General features: G+C 46.9%; 1 protein-coding gene across 6 annotated transcripts; it reads right to left on the bottom strand.

The window, feature by feature from the left end:
* Positions 1 to 1,697: 1,697 nt before the first annotated feature.
* FAM186B (family with sequence similarity 186 member B) lies at positions 1,698 to 26,332 on the bottom strand. Of its 6 annotated transcripts, XM_073882021.1 has the most exons (9): positions 18,215 to 18,457; positions 17,155 to 17,380; positions 12,566 to 12,748; positions 8,726 to 10,394; positions 8,029 to 8,221; positions 7,016 to 7,194; positions 6,084 to 6,269; positions 4,622 to 4,731; positions 3,027 to 3,361 (listed from the first exon to the last, which is right to left on the bottom strand). In XM_073882021.1, the coding sequence occupies exons 1-9, from the start codon at positions 18,308 to 18,310 to the stop codon at positions 3,264 to 3,266; spliced, it is 2,940 nt and encodes a 979-aa protein (XP_073738122.1). In that variant the 5' UTR covers positions 18,311 to 18,457; the 3' UTR covers positions 3,027 to 3,263. The 6 variants fall into 6 exon arrangements, with proteins under 6 accessions (XP_025739186.1, XP_073738122.1, XP_073738124.1 ...); XM_025883401.2 differs by lacking the exons at positions 3,027 to 3,361; positions 4,622 to 4,731 and adding an exon at positions 1,698 to 2,406; XM_073882023.1 differs by lacking the exon at positions 18,215 to 18,457 and adding an exon at positions 26,229 to 26,332 and having other exon boundaries at positions 3,027 to 4,731.
* Positions 26,333 to 26,736: the final 404 nt, after the last annotated feature.

Raw genomic sequence — 26,736 nt, 5'->3', positions numbered from 1 at the left:
TTTATTTTCTGGCTTCTTTCTTTTCCCTCCCTCCCTCCTTCCTTCCTCCCCACTCCCTCCCTTTCTTCCTTCCTTGAGAGTACGCAAGTGGGGTGGGGGACAGAGGGAGAGAATCTTAAGCAGACTTCCCACTGAGTGCAGAGCCAGACAAGGGACTGGATCTCATGACCCTGAGATCATGACCTGAGCCAAAATTAAGAGTCTGAAGCTCAATTGACTGAGCCACCCAGGCGCAACAGCTTTCTGGCTACTTTCAAGATGTTCTCTGATCTTTGGTTTCAACAGTTTGACTGTGATAGGCTTAGTTATGTTTTTCTTCCCATTTATCCTGTTTGGGGTTCTCTGAGCTTCTTGGAGCTGTGGTTTGTTGTCTTTTGTTAATTTGGGAGATTCTGAGTCATCATCCCTTCAAATATTTCTTCTGCCTCATTTTGTCTCCCCTCTTCTTCTGGGACTTCCATTACATATGTGTTCAGCCAGTTGTCATTGTCCCATACATCTTGGTGCTCAATTTTGGGTTTGCTCAATTGTTAGTTTGCTTTTACTTTTTGTGATACAGTTTGGTTCATTTTTGTTGATCTAACATCAAGTTCACAGATTTTTTTTCCCTCTGCTTTTGTCCAGTTTGATAAACCTGTTGAAGGAATTCTTCATCTCTGACATTAAGGTTTTCATTTCTAACATTTCCATTTTTCCATTTCTTTTTTATAATTTCCTACTCTGCTCAAATCCCCCATTTGTTATGTATGTTGTCCACCTTTTCCACTAGACTATTTATAGTAAATATACCTATTTCAAAGTCCCCAATTGATAGTTACATGTCAGCCATGCTTTTAATTTATTATTTTTATTTTTTTATAAGATAACACCTCCAGGGGTAGCTGGGTGGCTCAGATGGTTAAGCGTCTGCCTTCGGCTCAGGTCATGATCCCAGGGTCCTGGGATCGAGCCCCACATTGGGCTCCTGGCTCGGCGAGGAGCCTGCTTCTTCTCCCTCTGCCTCTCTCCCTGCTCATGCTTTCTCTCTCTCTCTCTCTCTCAGTATCTCTGTGTCTCAAATGAATAAATAAAATCTTTAAAAAAAATTAAAAAAAAAAAGAAGATAACACCTCCAATCATGGAGTCACAGCCATCCTTTCTCTGACTTTCCAAGTTGACCTCCCCAGTACATGGAAGACAAGACCAGGCATGGCTTTCCTCTCTCTGGCTCTTTGGCTGGGTTGTCTTCAAAAAGGTTTTTGTCCTTTCCACTTTACCAACACCTCCTTGCAGGTCACACTTAGGACTTAAAGCAGACCCTTTCCTCATGTCCCCTTCTCCACATTAGTGTTGGTTCATCATCTTGGAGGCCCCCAAGGCCACAGGCCACGCAAGCAGAGCTATGGCCAACCCCCAAATCTGGCTCGAAGAAATATGCCAAGAAGTATTCTTTCCCATGCCTTGGGCTTCCTGGAGTTTTTTGGGGGATGGAGGCGATATCTTATTAGACCAAGTACATCAAGTTTGCTCTGAAAAAAAAAGTGAAGCTTATGTATAATATCAAAAACCTAATAACTAGAAATACACCATATATATTACATATCATCATAGAGAGACAGAGGTAGAAATGTCCCTCCTTGGTGTCCAAACCTCTTGGCTTCCCAGGTGGGACAATCCACAACTTCTTTACCTTCAAGGAGATGAAACTGTCAACAAAGCAGAAGAATCTGTCAGACACTCAGCTCGCTTGCCAGGGAGCTTGCTAGAGGATGTCCAGAAAGTCAAAGTCTGCCATCACTAGAGCGGATGTAGCCACTAGGCACCTTAAGCACAGTGCCAAGGGCCTATAAAAATGTATGAAAGCCCCGAAATGTCATTGGCTTCAAAATACAAACATGTAAAAATATTAATATGCAATTGTTGACAAAACGTAATACTGTCAGTTTCATTACCCTGTCAAATTTAGTATTAAAATATTCTCGTTCCATTTACAAAACTTGTTAGATTTCATCCCTATGCATGAAGATCGTTGAGAAGTCACAGCCAACAACATGTTAAAAAAACTCAGAGCCAGTTATTTCCAAAGCAAAGTTATATAAATCCTTTCAGATTATGTAAAGCAGTACATTTAGCGTGAGGGCATTTTATTACGTGGGATACAATTGGGGTGAGGCCTCTCAAGAAAGAATAAGCCCGGGACCTGAAAGGCCAGGAGCGGCATGGCCGCCACAGTTGTTCTGTGTAAGACCTGCGTCAGGAATGCCCCTCACCTTCCTCCCTGGCCAGGCATCCTTGCTGTATGCTAAGCCGTTGCTCAGTAGTCATTTTCTACTCTGACATCATCCAAAGGCCAGCTGTTCACGTCCCATATCCTCCTCTTCCTTCCAGAGTCTCGACCTTGAGTAGAAGCCAGGATGGGGACCATTCCTGATAAACAGAATCACTGGATTTCGGGTTTTCTGAGGACAGGGTCATTTCCTGACCAACGTCCCTAGGCCAGGTGTGGCTGGGCCAGTGGAGAAAAGGGGGAGGGACAAGGCTGAGTGCAAGATGGGCAGATGGCTGGGTGCCAGGGAGAGTGGGGTGGGCGGTGGTGCTCGTTAGCTGAATGAACTCATGGAAGTAGCGTTGTCACTGGATCGAAGACAATTGCCAGAGATGGCCTCCTTGGCCCACACCATCTAGATTTGGAACCTCTGTGTCTCCATTTCTTCCACCTGTGTCCTCACTCCTCAGAGCCCTACACGCCTCTGCCTCCCATCCAGTGGCACTTGGCCTTGCCTGGTACTCGATATCTCCTTTTGTTCTTATCTTCTGAGCATTCTGGCTAATCATCAGCACATCAGTTACTCATTTGTCCATGTCTCTGATTCAAAGAAAAGTTACTGGTGCCTACTGTGTGCCAGGCACTAATCGTGGCCGTCTCAGCTTGGTGGCTCCCAAAGGGCGGAGACACCACTGGCGTCCAGGTCAGGGGCCAGGTAGTCATGGAGCTGGTTCCAAAAACGAATTGGGGAGGTGTGCGTTTCAGCAACAACACAGAAATCTTTAAAAATACATACCTCTGTTTTATTAAAAGTGTAGTTTGGGGACTGAGGGAGGAAAGTAGTGTTTCTCAAAGTTCTAGGACTACTTAGCAATACCCAGGATGTTTGTGTAAAAACACCAGCTGGGAACCTGCATTTGAAACAAGCTTCCATGTGATGTTTAGTCACCCTGAAGTTTGAGAATCACTGACTAAGGGATGGAATGGGGACTGAGATTGTCTCAATCCTTCTGGCTTTTTAGGGTTCCAGGAAAGGACTCATTTGACTTTTTACAAACAAGCTCAGCTGACTCATCTGGGGCTTCCTGGCGTTCCTTTCTGTCAGCCACCAAGACACTGAAAGAGTTAATTCAATTATGGGTTGGAGAGCGCTGAGACAAGGCCCCAGGATGTGAAGGCCCACCCAGCCCACCCAAGAGCTTCCCTCATAGCCTCTGGGAGACAGTGCAGGGCGGTGCCCAGACTGGATCCGGACGTGGAGCTGCTTACTACCATAACACTTTTGCCACATCCGAGGGGCTCTGCTTCTCTTCTTGGCATCTGCCTCTTGGCTCACATCACAGAGTACTTCATCTTCCCTCCCCTCATCCTTCCCTGGTCCTTCCTTTCCATCCACATTCCTTCCTCTCCACTCCCCTCTGATCTCCTTCCCCAGGAACCAAGCTACCAGCCCTCTCCTTGGTCTGCAGCAGGTTGGAGGTCTGTGTGGGTCTGTGCTCACTGCGTCTTGGCCGTGCACGTGAACCACTGTATGTTAGAGGTGCAGGAATAGGCCACGGGCCACAGAGGGCAGAGCACTTAGAGTCGGGCTTAAGATTCTTCTGCAACTGCACACAGTGTTTGGTGTGTGTAGGTACACAGCTACCTCACCTACCTCACCACCTCACAGGGAGCCCGGGGGGAGATGTGTATAAGACAAAGCAGAGACAGCTCTTGGAGGAGGGGGTCTGCTGGTTTTTGAGGGACAGGGCCTTTCTAGCATCCCAACCCATGGAGGGAAGATGAATAGCCCTTCCCCACATTCCGAGGGGACACCCCAGGGGCCTGTGGATGCAACAGGCTGTCCATGGCAGGCAGGAGAATGGGGCAGGTGGTGTGCAGCCTGTCCTACTTAAGAAACTAGATGGTGCTGTGACCTGGGCCTCGGGGAGCTGGTGAGGGTGACATGATCACAAAGAAGTGAGGGACCTGGGACCGCACAGCAGCTGGTTGTGAGGATCCTTGGTGAGCCAGGGGCAGGCAGCCAGAAAGAAGGTAGGAGTGGAAGCAGAGTGTGTCTCCATGCATGGAGCCCTCACAAAGAAAGCAGCATGGCCACCTCCCCGCCGCCCCCCAGGCAGCAGTAGCCTGGGCGAGTGGCAAAGAACTTTCATTGGAGAGTGGCAGATTCTCACACCACAATAATGGGGTCCCAAGACAACACGGGGAGCCCCTGCACTGAACCATCTAGGACCAGCCTGACACACAGGGAGGGGGAGCCCACCTGGGATGTGGAGCAAGACAGAAGAAGCAGGGCTTTGTCTCTACACCTGATAGTATGATACACTGAATAAACTTGTATGGAGTTAAGAAAGGGGGGAAGAAAATTGTATTCACCTAAATTCCCCTGGAAAGGGGAAGCTGTCTTTGCCAGGAACAATATTTTGATAAGTGCGTAAGCCTGAAGCTGAGATCCCAGTGGAGGCCTGGGTGTGGGTGGAACGGCTCTGCAGGAGATAGGAAGGAGTCTTTGAGTTTTGCATGTTATGCCAGAGAGAGGGGGAAGAAAGGAAGCTGTTGTTTTGTGCTGTTCACTGTGAATCCTTTTCCCCATCACCACCACCCCCCCTAAATTTTCAAGGGTCAAGTGGAGTGTGTATTCTTGATATTTATGTACACATATTTATGTGTGTGGGAAGAACAAAGGGGTTGGGGCCTTAGATTCAAACAGATGCCAAGCAAAGCCCAGGCCCTGGCAGGGATGCAGAGAAAAGAGGAGCTCGGAGAGAAGAGACTCTACTATGGGGGGGGGGGGCTTGGGCAAGTTTAGCCAAATCTTAGCGGGGCACAGCCCCAGCTGATCCCTGGGTTCCTGAGTTCTGCCACAGTGTTGTTTTGGTTACTCTCAATTAATTCTGTTTGCTTTCTCCAACTCAGCTGACAACATACACATATACAGACACAGACATATCTCTTAATCATTCTCCAGGAACTGGAAGCCAGGTGTCTATGTACTAGCTGGGACCCTCAGGCCCACTTCAGAGCAGAAGCAGAGCCAAGGACCAGCCTTGTTTGATGTTACCATGTCATCCTGTCTTCTCTATAAGTCCCCGTCTGGAGGACAGGACAGCAGCAGCATCTTACAGCCTTGGTTCTGGTTAGAGCTAGACTGGCAAGCATCAGTGCCCTCTCCCTGTCAAAGATCTGTAATTGGGGCAGGGCCAGGGCTGCAAGAGGCAGCTGGGATTGGTTCTAAAAATCTTAAAAGGCTCCTTGAAAGAGCCTTGAGTCTTCAACAAGTGACATCTTCAAGCCCAGAGAAGCAAAGGAGAGTTGAACCTTCCTAACTAGAAAAGCCTCTTGTTGGCCCACTGAGTCCCACCTCTTCCCCTCAGCTGCTCTTCCCGGGAACAAGGCAGTAAGGAAACGAGAGCGCCAAAGACAGGCCCAAGCCCGAGCCTCAGGTTCATCACGGGATTCTTGGTCTCCCTCATCTCTCCATTCCTGCATCTGGTTCTCCTTGAGAACCACCTCCAGGCCTAGGGCAGAATTCACCTCCTGAGCCAACTCATGTGCAGCTCAGGCAACAAGTGGGAAGTTAAGACTTGTGTAGTGATCTTCTGAGATACTACGTGAAGTCCTCTGAGAGAACTAGAATGGTGGCATGGGGACCCAAGCTGATGGCTGATGAGGTAGGTGAGCATCTCTCTGTCTGATGTGGTACAATAAATGAGGTGGTTATGAATGTCTGGAAAGAGATCTCTTGGGCAGTTGGACAGAGACAGTATGCATTCTGCCCCCTGCTCTTGGTGGGAAGGTGTCCCCGAATCCAGATTAACCATCCAGGCTTGCACCTTACCCGGCCTTGAGAGACCTTAAGCTTCTGCGGTAGGAAGAATGCACATCCAAGGCCAACAGCCGGGGAATGTCTGGGCACCCTCCTAGCTGGCCCCAGGGCAGGCTGGGGGGAGTCCTCTTTTCTATTGGGTGACTGGAGGAGGCCACGTCTGTTCTCCAGATGGCCTCCATCTGGTTCTCCTGTTGGCTGGGGTGTGGAGGTTGAAAGTGTAGAAAGAGACAAAGAGTTAGATACACAGAGGGAGATGGAGAAGCAACAAGCTCTCCAAAGCTGTAAGGCCCAAAACATCAGGTCTTGTTTTCGTTCCCTCTCAAATAGTTGTCACCACCGTCCTGTCACCTCTCTTCCCCTTCACCCTAAGCCTCACCTCCCTGGGGCTCCTCTGGCTGAGGAGCTGCTGGAAGAGAGCTGGGATAGCCTCTGTTCTTCCAGGCACATGCCCCAGGGCTGCCCTGCAGAGGGCCATACTAGGGGAGGATGTGGGTCTCCTTGACCACCCAAAAGCTCATGGTATCTCTTTCTGAGCCTGGAGGTTACACGGTGGGAAGGTATCAGGCTTATTTATATGGGCAGATCAATAGCAGGTGCTGGACCAACAATGCTCAGGGCAGAAATGGTTCTAAGCCCTCAGCTGTGGGTCCTCAGAATCCTTCAGTTGCAGTTTGAAACCTACTTGGCCAGGCTGGCTTCTGAAGCCCACTTCATCTCATAACACACACACACACACACACACCACCCCCGCACCCCCCGCATCTGGACCAATGGCCAGAGCCGAGCAGGGCGGCTGAGGAGACAGGCGTCTTGCAACTCATGAGGTGAGCTCGGCCTGTCTGTGCCCTCACCAAGCTGCCAAGTCTCCCCAGTCTGGCCACCCCCAGTCTCGATCCCTGTCTCCCATCCTGCAGGCTTCCCGTTAGCTTCCCGGCACATACCGGGCCAGGTGCAGGGGCACACATTCCCAGTGCTTGGATGTGAGGTGCTCTGGGGACGGCTTGCAGGAGGGGCCACAGGAGTAGATGCGCCGGAGAAAGGAGCGGGGCGCCTTATTTTTCCTCGACTTCGGGTTGGTGGTCACCGGAGTGTGCAGATGAATGTTCCACTCCAGCTGGAGCTAGAGGAACCAGCAGAGAGGCATCAGGGAGACAGGCATGTATCCCCTCTCTAGAGCATAGCCTGACCCAGGGCTGAGAAGAAAAGGTAAGCCCCAGGGAACCCCTCCAATCAGAGAGCCCTGGGACCCCCGAGTATCAAACTTCCTAAAAATTCCTTGAATTATTATTTGCTAGGTTAGTCCCTGTTTTCTCCTTTGCTGTGGAGAAGCTGGACAGGGAGTGAAACAGCAAGGAAATAAACTAAAGGAAACCAGAGCAACGGGAACTCGAGAGAGCACTCAGGGTTCATGACGTGAGGCCAAGTTGTGCCTAGAATGCTCTGGGTATCTTTTTCTGGCATTGTGTGAGGAGCTGAGGGAACCCTCCCAGCCACCCAGAGAACTGTCATATGGTCCCTTTCCTTCTCACCCTCAAAACCAATGTAGTGAGACCCCAGCATGTGGGTGCAGAAGACAGCTCTGACCAAGCCGGGAGAGCAACCAGAACCCACAGGGGCAGGGACAGAGGGACCCATGAAGGAGGGAGACCTTGAGCACGAAGCCAGGACTGCAGAGTCCAGCTGCCTCCCCTCTCCAGAAAAGTCTGTCTTCTACAGCTCTTTTTGAGGACTTCTCTCTCTCTCCCAGCCTCCCCCGTATGTGGAAACTGGAAAGCTGCCCTTCCTCCCACTCGGGTGCCTCCAGCCTTTGCCTCCTCCTGGCTCAGAGGCTTTCACAACTGTCCTCTTAGTTCCCTTCTGCTGCCCTGCCCCCAGTCCCACCCCACAGCCCCACTGGCTCACTTCCTGGCCCCATCCCCGCTGGGGGCACCGACCCCTGGCAGGGGAGGCCCACCTTGGGGAACAGGGTCGCCATGCTGTTCAGACACTCTCGGTGCTTCTCCTCCAGGTCCTTCTGCTTGTCTGCCCAGGGCTGCAGCCAGAGGTTCTGCAGGTGGTCGATGTTTTCCAGGAAGATGTGGAGGTTCTGGGCCTTGTAGGTAGTCCCAGTTTCTTGCATGACTTGTATGTGGTTGATCACTTCCTGTCTGGGAAACAAGGGAAGTGACTTAGTGGGTGAAAGAGCCTCCTGCTCCCGCAAGTCTGTTAAGCAGGCAGGACTCCTTGCTTGTAATTCCTGACAGCAAGGAGAGCAACAGAGGTTGGTGAGAGCCAAGGAAAGCAGGAGGCAGAGAAGTGCGAGGTGGTGGCAGGTGGGGAGCCTCGGGGCCCGGCTGGAAACAGGAAGAGAGAGTAAGGCAAGCAGGGGAGCATAGTAGGTGCATTATGGACAGGGCGAAGGGAAGAGAGGAAGAAATAAAGTAGCGGGCTTAGAGGAAAAGCCCACAATGGAAAGAGCAGAGTGTATATGCAAGTGCCTGACCTCCCAAGGCCCCAAGGTCAGACACCCTTTGCCAGTCCCCTCCCTCAGGGGGCCTTGTCTGGGGTGACCTCTCCATCCCCATTTGCCCTGCGCTCTTCCTCTCCATTTGGGTGTTGGCTCTGCTCACACCCACACACGGCCGTGGGCGTGGGTGCCAGGGAGTACCTACCGGAGGCTCTGGAAGCGCCTGTACAGGATGTACCTATGGCACAGGCACTGCAGCCGGAGCACGCTCAACTCCATGGTGGTGGTGGTGAGCTCCAGCACCTTGCTGCGCAGGGAATGGGGCAGCCCCAGCTCAGCCTCCTCACTCAGGAGCTGCAGGTTCTTCCTCAGGGCCTCTGCGTCCATGTGGTATACTTTCCCCTTAAGAGCTACCAGGGAGATTTGCAAGGGAGGCCGGGACACCTTTTGGATGGATGTCCCTGTGACAGGGAAGGAGGCTGATTTCTTGGGCTTCGTGAGACCCTGGGAGGCCCATGGTTTCTGGGTAGACTTGGCGGAACTCAGGTTCCTCTGCTTTCTGCGGGCAAGCTGCTGGGTATTAGGGGACCTGGGCCAGTGTGGCCTCCTGACTTGGTGAGCAGACTGGGCGCCGCTTGGGGGAGGCACCAGTGATGCCTCCGCCACGTCCTTCCACCGCCCGGTGGTCGTGAAGATCATCCCGTCCACGTCCTCCTCCAACCGCTCCGGCTCTCTCCGTGGGCCCCCCTGCTCCTTCGCCTGCTGGCCCAACCTCCGCTGCTGCTCCCTTGCCGCCTCCTCCATCTCCCACTGCTGCAGCTTCTTCTGGTGCTCCTGCTCGAGCAGGGCCCATTTCTTCTGCCGCTGCAGCCACATGGCCTCCTCCTCCAGCCACAGCTGCCTCTGCATCTCCCAGCTGAGTTCCTCTTCCCAGTGCGCCACCTTACTCTCCAAGGCCGCCTTCTTGGAGCTCTCTGGGGACAGCTGCATCCCAATATGGGACTTAATTTGGAGTTCTTCCTTCTCCTGGGCTGCTTTCTGGAAGTCCTTCTGGTTTTTGACTTGGTGGCCTGGGCTCTCTGCCACAGGGCCTTCCCATTTCTTAGGAAACTTGTGATCCACCAGGGACAGCAACACGGGCTGGAGACGTTCAGTGTCCTTGCTGCTGTACACATCTGCAATCCTTGAGTGTGTGGTCATGGTGGAAAGTGGCTGGGACGTTGAAGGCCTAGTACCACTGTCCCAGGCTTTGGCCATGGAACCTGGGGGCAGTGACAAAAACAACCACTCCTTCTTGGGTTCCTGTTGGGTTTCCTCCATGACTGTTTCTTTCTTTGGGAGGGTCTCTTTCTCAGGGGGCCCCAGGGAGTCGACCAAGATCTTGGCTGGCTCTTCTGCTTGATCTCTAGCAGACTGAGCCTTCTTCAGCTGGAACTCTAAGGCATGCTTTATCAGGAGAAGGTCATGGTATTTTCCCCCTAGAATTTCCACCTGCTTTAGTAGGGCATCCCTCTTGTTCTGGAGAACTTTGAGGGAATTCTGGAAGTAGAGCCTCTGGCTGCTGAGTTCTTTGGTCATCTCTATTTCCAGATTCCTGTATTTCGTCTCCAGGTTACTGTTCTCCTTGTGCTGGAGGGTCAAGGCCTTGTTGAGGTTCTCCACCACAGCAGACATGTACCTGATGGCTCTGACCTCCCCCTGGTTGAACATGGTGGAGTCCAGGAGCTCCTGCAGCATGGACGTCACCTCGGAGACCTTTGTGCACGTAGTATGCTTGTCCTGGAGCATCTGCTCTGGGCTCAGTGGCTGAGGGTAGGATGCAGATCTGGGTGGGCTTTGTTCCCACCAGCCCTGCCAGAAGGTGTGTTTGGGTACTAGGAGAGGTAGAGAGAACAAAGGCAACATCCCGTGGGTGCCACAGATTATACTGATTCTCTACACCCTGCTTGGCCAAATTCCCCATCCAACCCTCTTAGGCCTTTGGCAAGAATAAGGAGCTGAGGCAACACGTGAGGCCAGGGAGATGTTATCAGGAGAGGTCTCTGCCAGGCTCAGAGCTTGCCCAGAGCTTTCCCATTAGGGTCTGCCAGCTCCATGACACCTGCAGGGCCCACAGGGCCTGAAACTATTCAATTCAGTTCATCTCAGTTCAATGTACTTCTGATCCTACATATTTCTCTGAAGTAAAGTTACTTTTCTAATCATGCTACTTCCCAGCCTCAGTATCCATGTTTGGCTCCCTACTGCCAACTACCCAAACTCTGGAAGCTTACCTGGTACTTAGATTCCAGATCACCTCAGAAGCTTTGTTTCCCTTTCCTGTTACCACTAGACTATGTAGAGAATTTATCACATGGTTCTGCAACTGTTCACATGTTGGGTTTTTTAAGGACTAATATCTTTTTCCATTTGGGGGGTCATGAACTCCTTTGATACTTTGATGAAACTCCTTTGACTGGACCTCATCCCCAGGAAAATGCACATAAACACAGACTGTGCACTCTGTTCAAACCAGTTCATAGACCTCGGCTCCTCAGGGCTGGGTCATGGTCATAGCGGTATCCCCTTGATCTACATACGTAGGGCTGCTAGAGTGATTCTCTTGGATCATCCATTCACTTGCCCATTTGACGAACATCACTGACAGAAAAAGCATTGGCTAACTTTGGATGAGGGGCTAAAGGGTATATGAAATTAAGTGGTAGTGAAGTCAAGCTAGCATTTAGCTAATATTGTCAGAGGCCATATGGCCTAGTGGTTCAGAGCTTGAATTCTGGAATCATATACCTTGGGCTTGAATCCCATCCTTACTACTTGCTTTAGGCAAGTTTCCTAACTTCTCAGTGCCTCTGTTTCTGAAGAATGGGGATAACCACAGCATCTACTCATAGGACTTCACTAGATCATGCATGTTTAGGGGCAAGCACAGTACCAGGTACCTAGTAAGTGCTCAATAACTAATTCCTAAGAAGAAACGAATAAAACACAGCCTTTGCCCTCCAGGAGTTTATAATCTAGCAGGGAAATCAATATACAAATAACTATATTTCAAGACTTGATGTGCTAAGGATTGTAGGAGAGACTGTCTCCTCCTTACCCACCCTTCCTTGCTTCTTCCCTCCCCCAATTACCGATCTTGCTTGATAAGGATCCTGGCTATGAGAATCAATGACAAAACACTAATGTGACCTACTACTTATTAAGCCCTGAGCATGTTCTAAGCCTGGTGTCAGATGCCTCAGGCCCAGTGGAACCCTGCACTTGGGCAGGATGCTCCTCACTTTGTATATGAAGAGAATGAGGTTCAGAAAGATGAAACAACTTGCTCAAAGTCACACAGCCAGAAATTGGCACATGGGATTCAAACTCAAGTCCATCTGACTGTGAAGCCCATGCTCTTGAGTAAGATTAAGAAGCTGGAAAACCTAAGTGTGGGGTCTGGTTTTGCCACAGTTTTTGTTTGTTTGTTTGTTTGTTTGTTTTGTTTTCTTTTGTGGTCCTTTCTCTTCTCTGAGCTTTAGTGTTCTCATCTACAAAATGTAGGAGGAGTTCAATAATCTCAGGTCCCTTCTAGTGCTGATATAAGTAAAATTTCAAGGTTGAGCTGTGTTGTTGACTGACCATTTCTGGAGCAGCCACAATTGAGAAGGTTCTGAAAGGGTCTCTGGCTGAGTCTTGCTAGACTTCTTGGCTCTGCAGCTGGATTTGGCGTAAGGAAGGGATGTTTTTTGGGCTCTAGCTACAAACTCCATCTAGCTTTTCTGGCTTTCTAGCCTTGATCCCCAGGACCTATATGAGGCTACAGCCCCAGGAAGCACCAACAGGGATCTGTCTCCACATTACTCCTCCCTCCACAGCTCAGAACTGCTCAGTGCTCAGCTTGGGTTCAACACCCCAACACCTCACTGTTGCCCCTCCATCTCAGATAAGGCTTTTCTTATGGAGGAGAGTCAGAAAGACCCCCATAGACCCCAGTATGTGACTTCTTCCCCTGAGATAGCATCCACTCCACCCAACCCCCCTCCCGGCTGCTCCTGCAACCTACTTTGTGTCCTTTTCTTTTGTCTTTCAATGAGAGTAGAGCAAAGGGAAATGAGAGACTCGATGCCTCCTTTGGTGGCAATGAGGGAGAGAGGTAACACCTTCTCCATCACCTCGATCCATTCATCCAGAGCTTTCTCTTCCTCCTTACCCTTCCTGTTCCTGAGCTCATAGGTCAGATTGTCACCTGGAAAGGGAGTGGAGGATACAGGCTGAGTGCAATCTGTCCTCTAGGGAGCCCCAAGGAGTCCCATAGCATGGGGGTTATACCAGCAGGCTTTGAGGTTGGATTGGATTCACCTCTTACTAGCTTTGTGATGTTGGGTAAGTTACTTATTTCTCTGAGCCTCAGCATACGTGCCTATAAAAGGGTTGGGTGGGGATTAAATGAGATAATACGTGTGAAATGATTAACATGAAGCCTGCTGTGTAGAAAATGTGCAAGAGACATTAAACTGTGTTGTTGTTTACCTATAAGGCCAGGGATGTGTCTGCCTTGTTATTGCTCTATCCCCATTGCCTGGTCTGGTATATGGACAGTTAAATGTATTAACTGGAGTGAACAACCCTGCTTAGTTCTTGGGGGCAGCTGAAGGACCACAAAACTGAGAGCTCCTTGGGGGCAGGGCAGTGCGAAGTGGGGTGGGGCACATCCCTATACCATCTTACTCCAACATTGCTGTATCTGCCCAACCTCAGAGCAGGGTAAAGTCTTGTGAAGGCATAACTCTGATCTTAATGGGGGTAGCACCTGGCTCTAGGGCTGCGTATAGTTGGTCCACACTCAAGTGCCTATACCGATTGTTCACAGTTGGCATCAGTGCTATTTGGCCCAGTGCCCATGAAGTCAGGGTCATTAAGGACTTTGAATATCACCGGTGGGTTCCTTTATAAACTACCTGGTATGCTCCACCAAAAAAACTGTTATGTAACCAATAAACAAATTCAGTACTGTTGCAGGATACAAAATCAACATACAAAAATCAGTTGCATTTTGGGGTGCCTGAGTGGCTCAATCAGTTAAGCATCTGACTCTTGATTTTGGCTCAGGTCACAATCTGAGGGCTGCGGGACCGAGCCCCACATCAGGCTCCACACAGGGCATGGAGCCTGCTGGGGATTCTCTCTCTCCCTCTCCTTCTGCCCCTCCCCCCCGTCTGCATGCACACATGCACACTCTCTCTCTCTCCAAATAAATAAATAAAAATAAAGTTCTCTTTAAAAATCAGTTGCATTTCTGTACGCTAACAATAAACTATCTGAAAAAGAAAGACAATAATCCCATTTACAACAGCATCAAAAACAATAATGTACTTTGGAATAAATTTAACCAGGGAGGTGAAAGATCTCTACACTGGAAACTGTAAGACGTTGATAGAAGAAATTGAAGAAGACACATATAAATGGAAAGATACTCCACATTCATGGATTAGAAGACAATATTGTTTAAAATGTCCATACTACCATCTTAGAGCTATCTATAGATTCAGTGAAATCTCCATCAAAATCCCAACGGCATTTTTCACAGAAACAGAAAAAACAATCCTAAAATTCATATAGAACCACAAAAGGCCCCAAATAGCCAGAGCAATCTGGAGATAAAGAACAAAGCTGGAGGCATCATACTATCTGATTTCAAACTATGCTACAAAGCTATAGGAATCAAGACAATATGGTATTGGCATAAAAAGAGATACACAGACAAATGGAATAGAATCAAGAACCCAGAAATAAGCCCATGCGTTAATGGGCAGCTAGTATTTATTTTTTTTAAAGATTTTATTTATTTATTTGAGAGAGAGAGAGAAAGCTTGAGCAGGAGGGAGAGGCAGAGGGAGGGGGAGAAGCAGACTCCCTGCTGAGCAGGAAGAATGGGCAACTAATATTTGACAAGCAAGCCAAGAATACACAATGGGTGAAGGATGGCTCTTCAATGAGTGATGTTGGTGAACCTGGACATTCATATGTAAATTGGACCCCTATCTTAACACCATTCACAAAAATTAACTTGAAAAGGATTAAAGACTTAACTGTAAGACCAGAAAAAGCTTCTTGACGTTGGTCCTGGCTTATTTTGTGGATGTAACACCAAAAGCAAAGGCAACAGAAGCAAATATAAACAAGTGGGACTACATCAAACTAAAAAGTTTCTGCACAGTAAAAGATAGGATCAACAAAATGAAAAAGGCAATCTACAGAACGGGAGGAAATATGTGCAAACTGTTTATCTGATACGGGGTCAATATCCAAAAGAAGGAGCTCATACAACTCAACAGTGAACAAAACAAATAATCCAATTAAAAAACGGGCAAAGGCCACACAGAAGCCATGATAAAGACCAAAGGAGGATGGCCTGTTCCCAGAGATCTTTCCCTCCACGATGCAAGCACACAGCTTCCAGAAGGTGGCCCCTTGAAAAGTGACGACAACTTAACTGTCCAACCGTAGCTACTCCGTGACTGTGCAAGCGGCATACCCATTTACCTTTGATCAAATTTACAGCACTAGCTGCAGCACACACTCCAAACTGGTTTAAATGTACACGGCACAGAATCAGTTACTGGGCAGCCTATCGACTTGGGGAGAAAACTATGTACAGGTGCTAACTCTCAGCGTTGTCCTGGAGTTTCGGAAAGCAGGTGAATGTGTGGTCCCCCGCTGTGCTGATAAATGTGTCCATGCCAAACACTGGTCAGTGTGGGCCTGGCCAGGGCTGGACCAACTACTCTGAGGATGAGGAAACAGCTGTCCAGAAAAATCAAATGGCTTGACTAAGTTCACACATCTACTAAATGGTGGAGATGGATGCACATCTCCTCCACAGCAAGTAATTTTAACCACAAGGGTATGGTGTCTCCCGAAGTTGTAAAGGAGGTTTAGTGAAAGTGACAAGGGTCAAAGGCCCTGAAGGGAGGGAGAGCAGGAGGCAGGGGCCAACAGCACCAGACAAATATTAAAATATGTATCCTGAGAGATTCGAGGGCACACTAACGTTAGAGATGATGCATTTAAAAGACACCAATTTGGACACACTTCTTTTGTTATTTTTAATTCTCTCATTTGTAATATTAAGGATGAAGAGCCAGATTATATTTATGATTCCTTTCAACCCTATGATTAAATACGTACACGAAAGAAAAAAAAGGCAAAGGACCTGAAGAGACATTTTCTAAAGACGACCTACAAATGACCAACAGGTACATGAAAAGGTGCTCAATGTCATTCATCGTCAGGGAAGCACAAATTAAAACCACAAGGAGATACTATCTACATACCTGATAGTATGACTATTATGAAAAAGACAAGAGATAACAAGTGTTGGTGAGGATGTGGAGAAAAGGGGACCCTTGTGCATAGCCGGTAGGAATATAAATTGGTACGACCATTTTGGAAAACAGTATGGAGGTTTTTCTAAAAATTAAAAATACAATTACTATATGATCCCACAAACCCACTTCTGGATAGATGTCCAAAAGGAATGGAACAATACCTCCAAGAGATATCTGTATGCCCGTGTTCACTGGAAACATTATTCACAAGAGCTGAGATATAAAACCAAGCTAAGTGTCAGTTGATCGATGAGTGGTTAAAGAAAATGTGGTATATACAATGAAATATTTTATTTTTTTAGTTTATTTATTTAACTAATCTCTACCCCCAACGTGGGGCTTGAACTCATGACCCTGAGGTCAAGAGTCACATGCTCTTCCAACTGAGCCAGCCAGGTGCCTTTATACAATGAAATATTATTCAGTCATAACAAAGGAAATCCTGCCATTTGTCACAACATGGATGGACCTTGAGGGTATTATGCCAAGTGAAATAAGTCAGACAAAGAAAGACAAACACTATATGATCTCACTTACATGTGGAATCTAAAGCGCTGAACTCACAGAAAGACAGTAGATGGTGGTTACCAGGGGCTGGCGGGTGGGGGAAATGGGGAGATGTTGGCCAAAGGCTACAAAGTTTCAGTTATAAAATAAAAAAGTTCTGGGGATCTAATATACAGTGTGGTGACTATACTAACAATACCATACTGTATGCTTGTAATTTGCTAAGAGAGTAGATCTTAAATGTTCTTGCCAGAAAAAAAAAGGGGGGGGTGGGTAACTTGTGAGATGATGGATGTTTTAACTAACCTGATTGTGACAAGCCTTGCCCAACATATATGTCTATCAAATCATCACATTGTACACTCTAAATTACACAATGTTATCTGTCAATTACATCTCAATAAATCTGGAAAAATTAAAAATAAAATAAAACAGCATGGGCTCGAATTCAGTTTCAACCCTGCTAAAAAATGAGATGTCACAATGGACCTGGGACTTAGCTTCATCACACATGCAGCTAATGTCACAATCTACTATGTTCTGGACAATTACATGTTTGTCCCTCTGGGGAGTAGATGTGATCGCTGTAACAGGAGTGGGGGTAAGGTCTCAGTGGGGAGGCCCTGCACCTGCTGCCCCACATTCCCCTCCCAGGGAGAGCTGACCTGGGGTGGGGAAAGGAGGAGACAGGAGTGAGTGTGGAACCATTGTCCAGCGGGGAAGTGCCCGCCCTCAGGCACCCAGGCTGCAGACTCACCCCAGTCACCCAGCCAGCGGAGAATTTCGTACAAGTGCTTCTCTTTGGTCTTAGCATCTTTGGAGAAGGAAGCAATTTTCTCCAGCAAGATGAATCTGCTCTTGCCCTTTTGCTCTGTCCGGTCAGATTTTGCCTTTTCTTTTAAATCATATCCCAATTCTTCCTGGAAGCGGTTGATGACACAGTTGACATTGTCCAAGATGTCTGAGAGCTGGGAAGAAATATCCTATATGGGAGGCAATAGATTGTACTGTTTAGGGGTGTGAACTCTGGCACCAGATACCATGTCCTGGTAGTGTGATCTCAGGCAAGTCAGTTCACCTCTTGGGGCCTTAGTGTTCTTACTTGTAAATGGGATCATTATGGTACCAACGTCACAGAATTTTTGCAAAGATTAAATGAATTAATATTTGTAAAGTACTTAGGACAGTGCCTGGCACATAAAATAAGTGTTAGCTCTTCTTAGTGTCACTTTGATGATTAAGACCAGGTCAGGAAGGGAGAGAATACTAAAAATCCAGAGCATATATTCCTTCAGAATTTCATAATTTTCTAGGGACTTCTAGACATCTCAATAGGATCCAGAAGCAACAGACTGAAAAAATGAGGACCTAAAAAACCCTTAGGATCAGAGGCTCCCATAAAAAATATGCACTAGAGGCTCACGTGAGGGTGATTTCAGCCTTTGGCCATTTCCCTGTAAGCTTCTAGGGCTTAGCGTGAAGGATTCTGACAGGTGGCCAAGAACAGACCTGAATCAGGAACTCTGGGCCCCTCTTCTTGCCCTGCTAAGACCTATCACTATGTGTCTCAGGGCCATCCTTATGGGCTGTTCCCTTCCTGAGCCCTGTCTCTCAGGGGTGGTTTCATTCTAGCTCGCCCTATAGAGGCCAAGTCTAGAAGATGGATATTTTGGATTAATCTGTCTGCAAACCCAGCTTGCTGAGGATCCCAGGACCCCTGAAGGCCCAGAGCTGGACACGTGCCCCAATCTGGGATCAGATTCCAGTCCCCACATCAGATCCCGATAGAAGAGTGACTCCTTCATTTCAGGTGTTACCTCCTGAGCCCGTGTTAGCTGGGCAGCCTCAATCTTTGAGATGATGGCTTTCACCGATGCAGGGGTCATCAACTGTGGGGGCCTGTCTTTCTCCATTTTGGATCACCCTGTTAGTTGCAAGGATGTCCTGTGTCTCTGGTACCCAGGCCTGGACATGTGATGCTAGCTGCTTTGGGGTTAAGGGCTCCAGGGCAGTTCCTGAGTACCCTTTTTCTAACCACAGCTCCCTGTAACTGCCGGGCATCAGGTTCCAACTGACCTTTTCTCCAGTGACATCATCAGTTTGACTAGAAGAATGGCTCCTTGTCAACTGCTTGGTTATCTAGCTTTTTTTTTTTTTTTAAAGATTTTATTTATTTATTTGAGAGAGGGAGAATGAGAGAGAGCACGAGAGGGAAGAGGGTCAGAGGGAGAAGCAGACTCCCTGCCGAGCAGGGAGCCCGATGCGGGACTCGATCCTGGGACTCCAGGATCATGACCTGAGCCGAAGGCAGTCGCTTAACCAACTGAGCCACCCAGGCGCCCAGGTTATCTAGCTTTTTATCCATTACCTAATATATATTAAGTCGACCTATTGTGGGTTTTTGTTTTTGTTTTTGTTTTAAAGATTTTATTTATTGTCAGGGAGAGTGAGCACAAGCAGGGTAAGTGGCAGGCAGAGGGAGAAGTAGGTTCCCTGCTGAGCAGGACTCAGGGATCATGACCTGAGCTGAAGGCAGATGCTTAACCGACTAAGCCACCCAGGCATCCCGTGTTGACCTATTGTTTTTTTTCTTAAGTCCTTAAATGGTCTGCTACCAAACTAAATATTACTGGCTAAAAATAGGAAGAAGCAATTAGAAAAAGTTCTTTGCCCAGAGAAAAGGTTTTAAAAATTAGGGCCAATCAATAACTAATGGTGATCTGTTTGCATTTGCACCAGGGACCAAGGCTCTTTCAGCACTTTTACTTACTGAAGGTGATCACTATTGCAAGATGGCTTTTAGAAACAAATGTCTAAAATGGACATTGTTGTATGCCCAGGACCTAGAACCAAGTCTGGCACACAGTAGGCACTTAATAAACACTCGTTGAATGCATGCATATGTAAGAACAAATATATATAGTAGCAAATTATTCTTCCATGCTACTTAAAAGTATTCCCAATTAACAGATAAGGAATTAAATATTGTAAGTTCAGTTCTCAGCAGTGTCATGGCCATTTAATAACTTGTCACCTGACACCCATCTTTCAAAAACCATCATTCATTCATATACTTGAAGTTAGCTCTTTTATTATTGCCTCTTTCACTCAATGAACACTTATTAGGAACATTCTACATGCTAAGCCTGGGCCTACGTGCTAGAAATACAGAAATGAGTGAGACCTAGTTCTGTCCTTGAGGCACTCATACCCTGGTTTACAGACACCTCTCTATCTATACATCTGGCACTGGATAGTCCTTTAATCCCTTAAGATTTCAGAGCATGTTGTAGTTTACAAATAACTTATTCTTCCTTAAAAACACGGATGAGGGGTGCCTGGGTGGCTCAGTCAGTTAAGCATCTGCCTTCTGCTCAGCTCATGATCCCAGGGTCCTGGGATTGAGGCCCGCGTTGGGCTCCCTGCTCAACGGGGAGCCTGCTTCTCTCTTTCTCTCTGCCTGCCACTCCATCTGCTTGTGCTTTCTCTCTCTCTGTCAAATAAATAAATAAAATCTTTAAAACACAACAAAACAAAACAAAAACATGGATGAGCCAGCTAAGGCTCAGAGGAGTTACGAGATTTACCTAAAGTACAGAGCTGGAAAGTCAGGACTTTACCCTGTTTTCCTGATTTCCCTGATTCCTCTCCTTCCTCCGCTTCCTCCCTTTTTTCTTTCTTTCGAACCCAATCATACTGATAATTAGATTACCTATAAATGACCTAAGAAAGCTAATTAAAAGATAGAGATTACAAGGTTCAACAACGAAAAACCCGAGACTGAATTATGTGCTCTCTGTAAGAAACACACTTTAAATAAAAACACACACATAGGTTAAAAGTAAAAGGACAGAAAGAGATAAACAATGCTAATACTAATCAAAAAGAAAGCTGGAGTGGCTATATTAATATCAGACTTTAGAATAAGAAATATTAGCAAAGATAAAAAGGGAAGGACATTCCATAATGATAAAGGTGTCAATTAATAAAGGGGATATAATCTGGGGCGCCTGGGTGGCTCAGTCGGTTAAGCGTCTGCCTTCTGCTCAGGTCATGATCTCAGGGTCCTGGGATCAAGCCCTGTGTTGAGCCCCACATCGGGCTCCCTGCTCAGTGGGGAGTCTGTTTTTCCCTTTCCCTCTGCCCTTCCCCCTGCTCATGCTCTCTCTCTCAAATAAAGAAAGAAAATCTTTTTTAAAAAGGATATAATCCTATATGTACCCACACCTAATAATAGAGCTTCAAAATATATGAAGAAAAAAAAACTTATGGAAGTGAAAGGAGAAATGGACAAATCCACAATTATAGTTAGAGATTTCAACACTTCTCTTGCAGGAATTGGTAGAAGTAGAAAAAAATAAGTAAGGATTTAGAGGTTTTGAAAAACACTATCAACCAACTTGACTCAATTGACATTTATAGAACACCTCATCCAACAACAACAGCAGGACACATGTTATTTCCAAATGCATATAGAACAATAATCTGAGGGGCCCCTGGGTGGTTCAGTCGGTTAAGCGTCTGCCTTTGGCTCAGGTCATGATCCCAGGGTCTTGGGATGGAGCCCTGTGTTGAGCCCCACATAGGCCTCCCTGCTGAGCGGGGAGCCTGCTTCTTCCTCTCCCTCTGACGCTCCCCCTGCTTGTGTTCTGTCTCTCTCAAATAAATAAATAAAATCTTTAAAAAAAAAAACAATAATCTGAGCCTTAAAACAAATATCAATACATTTACAAAGACTAGAGTCATATAATGGGACACCTAGTTGGCTCAGTTAAGTGACCAACTCTTGATTTCAGCTGAGGCCATGATCTCAGGATCTCAGGATCGTGTGATAGAGCCTCCATGGGTGCTCCTTACTCAGTGGGAAGTTGGCTTCTCTCCCTCTGCCCCTCCCCCTGAGCAAACCACACTCTCTCAAATAAATAAATCCTTAAAAATATATATATTCTCTGACTACAATGGAATTAAACTATAAATCAATAATTGAGAAATAGAAAATTCCCAAATATTTGTAAATTAAACAACTTCACATAATCCATGAATCAAAAAAGAAATCACAAGGAAAACTATGAAATATTGTGAACTGAGTGGAAATGAAAACATGACAAAATTTAGCTCTTGATTTCGGCTCAGGTCATGATCTCAGGGTCCTGAGATTGGCTCCACCATGGGTGTGGAGCCTGTTTAAGATTCCCTCTCCCTGTGCCCCTCCCCACACCTTTTCTAAAAAGAAAAAAAAAAAAAAGAGCCACGCTTAGATGATCACTAGCCTAGGAAAGATGTTTGTAAACCTTTTTTTATTATTTATTTTTTTAAAGATTTTATTTATTTATTTGACAGAGAGAGACACAGCAAGAGAGGGAACAAAAGCAGGGGGAGTGGGAGAGGGAGAAGCAGGCTTCCGCAGAGCAGGGAGCCTGATGCAGGGCTCGGTGCGGGGCTCGATCCTAGGACCCTGGGATCGTGACCTGAGCTGAAGGCAGACACTTAACAACTGAGCCACCCAGGCGCCCCTGTAAACCTTTTTTAAAAAGCAGTCAACCTCCTTTTCCAAGCAAAGCCTTTTGTAGAACCTCACTATCTAAGACAGATAAAAGCAATATCTTGCTAGAATATATTAATATTATAAGTTCAGTTTCATGATGTCTCAGTATTATGAAATTATTCAATGTCAACAAGGCTGTTTTGATAAACTGCAAAATTTGATATGTAGGACATTTGATTAATTTGATTAATTTTTTAAAGTAATCTCTACACCTAACGTGCGGCTTGAACTCACGACCCTGAGATCAAGAGTCACACGCTCCACTGACTGAGCCACAGCCAGGTGCTCCTTGAGTATATATAAACTACTGTTTTAGAATCAGATAAAATATATTTGAAGTTTCTGGGTAAAAATGGTAGATTGAACACATGTATCTAATTTTGCTCTACTAAAAATACACTAAAACTATAGCAAAGGGATTTTTTTAAGCCCTAAATCTACAAAGACAGGGAACCAGGAGAGGAAACAGGAGCAAAATACTTTAGGAAGTTGGGAAGCATATGGATGAGGGGTTACTGACTTAGACTAGAGAAGGATGGGTCCTAAGGCAGCAGTGGGGCAACGGGATGGCAAACAGAATTGGTTACACCAGATGGCTGGCCACCCCAGAAGGAAGACCTAAAGATGTTAGCATCAGAGGCTCCCTCAAGCAAAGCTCTTGGCTGACAAGCCCCACCCATATACCTGAGCTCATAGAGTACAGATGCTTCCAGTTGGCTTTTTGGTAACCCATCCTTTAATGTGAGCAAACAACCAAGGATTATAAGACCTCCAAGAAAAGAGTCTAACATGAAAGAGACCAAAACAACAGAAAAAGAAATTTAGAGCAAACAGATTATGCAGAAAGAAAAAAAACTGAAACAAAACTACCATTAGTAGCTAGGGGGGTGGGGGGATGGGTTAGCCTGGTGATGGGTATTGAGGAGGGCACGTTTTGCATGGTGCACTGGGTGTTATGAACAAACAATGAATCATGGAACACTGCATCAAAAACTAATGATGTAATATATGGTGATTAACATAACAATAAAAAAATTAAAAAAAAAACTACCATTAGTAGCTTCAGAGATAAGATAAACCGTTGCGACACTGAAAAAAATAAGATGCTATTAGAAAGGAACACTCGGAGAATAACAGTAAAATGAGCATAATAAAAATCTTTACAGTATTGAAAAACTCAGTAGAAGAACGGGAAGATAAGATTGAGGAACTCTCCCAGGAAACAAAGTAATAACGACGGGAAGTAGGAGAGAAAAATAAGAAATTGTTAGAAGCAGTCCATCAGCTCCATCATCTGGATTTTAGGAGTCCCCAGAAAGAAAGAACGGGGAAAATGGAAAGGAAGAAATCACCAATGGGATGATTCAAGATTATTTCCCAGAAGTGAGAGGGCACTGAGTGCCCAGCATAATAAATAGCCTCTCACCAAGACATACCACTGCCATCCTAGAACACTAGAGACAAGGAGAGGTTCAAGAATGGGGGAAAAGTCACTTACAAAGGATAAGGACTTAAAAGGCTTCAGACTTCTCACGAGCAACAATGAAAGCTAAAAAGTAATGTCATAATGCCTTCATAACTCCAAAGAAATTCAATACCCAACCAACCAATCGATCAAGTGTCAGAGTAGAATAATGGCAATGTCAAACATGCAGAAGTTTCAAAACAATTTACCTCTCCCTTTCTCAAGAAGCTTCTGGAAGATGGTCTCCAAAAAGAGGGAATAAATTAAACAACAAAAAAGACATGGAACATGGCAAATAAAAGATCCAACAAAGGAGAGATCAAAGACAATACCAGGAAGATGAGAGAGGAGAGGCCAGGTTGCCAGGTGTGCAGCAAGGGTCGGGGATAAACACTCGGATTGGAGCAGGTCAGAAGGCTCCAGCAGAGATCTCTTCAAGAAGATGAAGTTGATAGAGTATCTGCTGTGTCTAGATATTCCTTTTTTCTTTTTTAAGATTTTATTTATTTATTTGAGAGACAGAGAATGAGAGAGAGAGAGCACATGAGAGGGGGGAGGGTCAAAGGGCGAAGCAGACGCCCTGCCAAGTAGGGAGCCCGATGCGGGACATCCAGGGACTAGATCCCGGGACTCCAGGATCATGACCTGAGCTGAAGGCAGTCGCTCAACCAACTGAGCCACCCAGGCGCCCTGTGTCTAGATATTCTGAGAAGAGATTCAGGCAACTAGGGGAAGATTTTGAGGCAGATTTTGTGATAAATACATAGAAAACTAAACAAATGAAGAAACAAGGTAAGTATTAATTCCAGGAAAAATCAAAAGTTGTGCAGGAGAGGAAGAGTCATCAAAGTTTTCTACATGGCTCAAATCTGAGTAGCAGGTGTAGTGAGTGCTGTAAAAACTGAAAACTGAACTAACAAAAATTATCACGTTAAATTTGGCAGATGAGAATGAGGTGATCTCAGTGGGCTGGGGAGGAGACCTGAAGGAAAAAAGTTAAATCCTCCAACCTGCCCCTTTTATTTGTGGGAGCAGGGGCAAGACTACAAATGGGAAACTTACTCAAATATTTTAATGTTACAACTTAAGCTAACAAACTGTTAAATAAAATACCTTCTAAACTCCTAACTTTACCAATATACCTTTATAAGGACCTGGAAAGCCAGGTTCTAAATTAGAATTTTTGGAATCCTCAGAATCCACACTAGAAAATAGGAGCCCCCAGCCCCTGACTCTTGCTTCACCCGCTTCTCCTCTGCCCTTGCCTCTGTCCTACATTGAGAAAGCTGCACACAGGGTCCTGTGAAGACCCCAGCTTGGGCTCTTGCCTCTTGCTGCCAATAACTGCCGCTTGGCTATCGGTCAGGCCTAGCGATGCCCACAGGATCAGCAAGGTCTTCCTGGGGAAGAGAGATCCAAGGAGGCAAGCTGGGCAGGGAAATTCAGAGTCCCAGGTATTCAGAATATGGCCTATAAGGGGGTAAGTGGGCTTTGGATAGGCATATCCCCCTGACTCCTTTTTTTTTTTTTAAAAGATTTTATTTATTTATTGGAGAGAGAGAGAGAATGAGAGATAGAGAGCACATGAGAGGGAAGAGGGTCAGAGGGAAAAGCAGACTCCCTGCCGAGCAGGGAGCCCGATGCGGGGCCCGATGCGGGGCCCGATGCGGGGCTCGATCCCGGGACTCGATCCCGGGACTCCAGGATCATGATCTGAGCCGAAGGCAGTCGCTTAACCAACTGAGCCACCCAGGCGCCCTCCCCTTGGCCTCCTTACCCTGTGGGGAGGGATGCAGTTGGAAGAGGGCCAGGGTAATGAAGGTAAAATGCCCAAAGAAACAGCTTCAAAGAACTGAAAATGGCTGCCTCCAGGGAGGGAGAGATGATGGAGGCAGGGCTCTGCTGTTTTTATTAACAAACCATATACAATTATTTGATTCTTTAAAATAGGTGCCGGGGCGCCTGGGTGGCTCAGTTGGTTAAGCAACCGCCTTCGGCTCAGGTCATGATCCTGGAGTCCCGGGATCGAGTCCCACATCCAGCACCCTGCTCAGCAGGGAGTCTGCTTCTCCCCCTGACCCCCCTCCTCCCTCTCATGCTCTCCATCATTCTCTCTCTCTCTCTCTCAGTAAATAAATTTAAAAATATTTTTAAAAAATAAAATAGGTGCCTACGTAGGCTAAGAAATACCTCACTTGGAAAAGAAAAATTAAAATTAAATGTGACTGGTAAAAGTTTATGGAACCTCTGACCACTTCTGCTAGAGCCCAGGGGTCTCGGTAATAAAGTCTGAAAATCACAGGACTAGGCCTTCATTTGAGGCTATCTAGGTATTGTGACGAAAACCACAATGAAGTTTCTCTCTACAATCATCCCCAAGAATGAATCCCTCTTCTTTTCCTCCCATTTGTCCCCTTGAGGAGTTCTGCTTCCGGTTGGTTGCTGTCCTACCTCTCTCCCGGTAGACTCCAAGCCCCTTGCAAGCAGGGACCCGGCTCACGGAGTTCTGAATCTCCAGCACCTAGCAAAGCACCGAGTACAGAGTACAGGCTCAACTAAGTGTTGATGAATAAAGAAAAAAGGAAACATCTTTACCCAGGCTCTGGGGAGAAGGTGCTCGATCCCTTTCTGCACCCTGCACCCGGATCAGGAGCCCTGTCAGTTACTAGCCTTGAAACCTGCATATTCATTAATTTTGGGTTGTAATTCCCTCATCTGCACAACATAGTATTTAGCTCATATCTCTAACGCCTATAAATGACTGGCTCGCTTTCACCGCTTGGTGGAAACCAAATCTTAAAAGAAGTAACTTCAGGCTCACCTAAGAAGCACGTACGCCTCCGAGGGCAGGGATTTCGGAGGATCTGTCTGCTTTTTTTTTTTCAGCTGCCGTTTGCCCAGCGCCTGGAACAGTTCGAGGCACATAACAGACGTTCAACAAATACTTGTTTAATGAATGAATTTTTAAAAAGTGCTAAAAAAATAACTATGCAACGAATAAAAGAAACTCTTTGTGAGGTGCAAAGATACCCCTACATTCTGAATGAACACGTCGGTCCAGCCTCCGGGTCCTAGGAGCGAGCGCCCGTGCGCGGCGGACGCGCCAGCCGAGCCGCCAAAGCCGGGAAGCGGCGGGCCGGGGTCTGGAGGCGGCCGGCGGGAAGGGCGAGAAGGGCGGGAAGGCAGGAAAGTCGCCGACGCGCGCAGCCGGCCCGGGACGCGCGCTCAAGCCGCTTGGTGCAGCCCGGCTTCGGCGGCTGCGGCCGCCCGTCAGGAGCTCGGAGGCGCGCTCCGCCCCCCCGTGGGCGGGCCCCGGACCTGGCGGCGCG

The sequence above is a fragment of the Callorhinus ursinus genome, unplaced genomic scaffold, assembly GCF_003265705.2.
Source record: "Callorhinus ursinus isolate GAN/ISIS: 27379988/994484 unplaced genomic scaffold, GSC_fseal_2.0 scaffold44, whole genome shotgun sequence".
Lineage (NCBI taxonomy): Eukaryota > Metazoa > Chordata > Mammalia > Carnivora > Otariidae > Callorhinus > Callorhinus ursinus.
The sequence above is the reverse complement of the archived record's forward strand: the minus strand, read 5'-3'. Positions and strand labels throughout refer to the sequence as shown.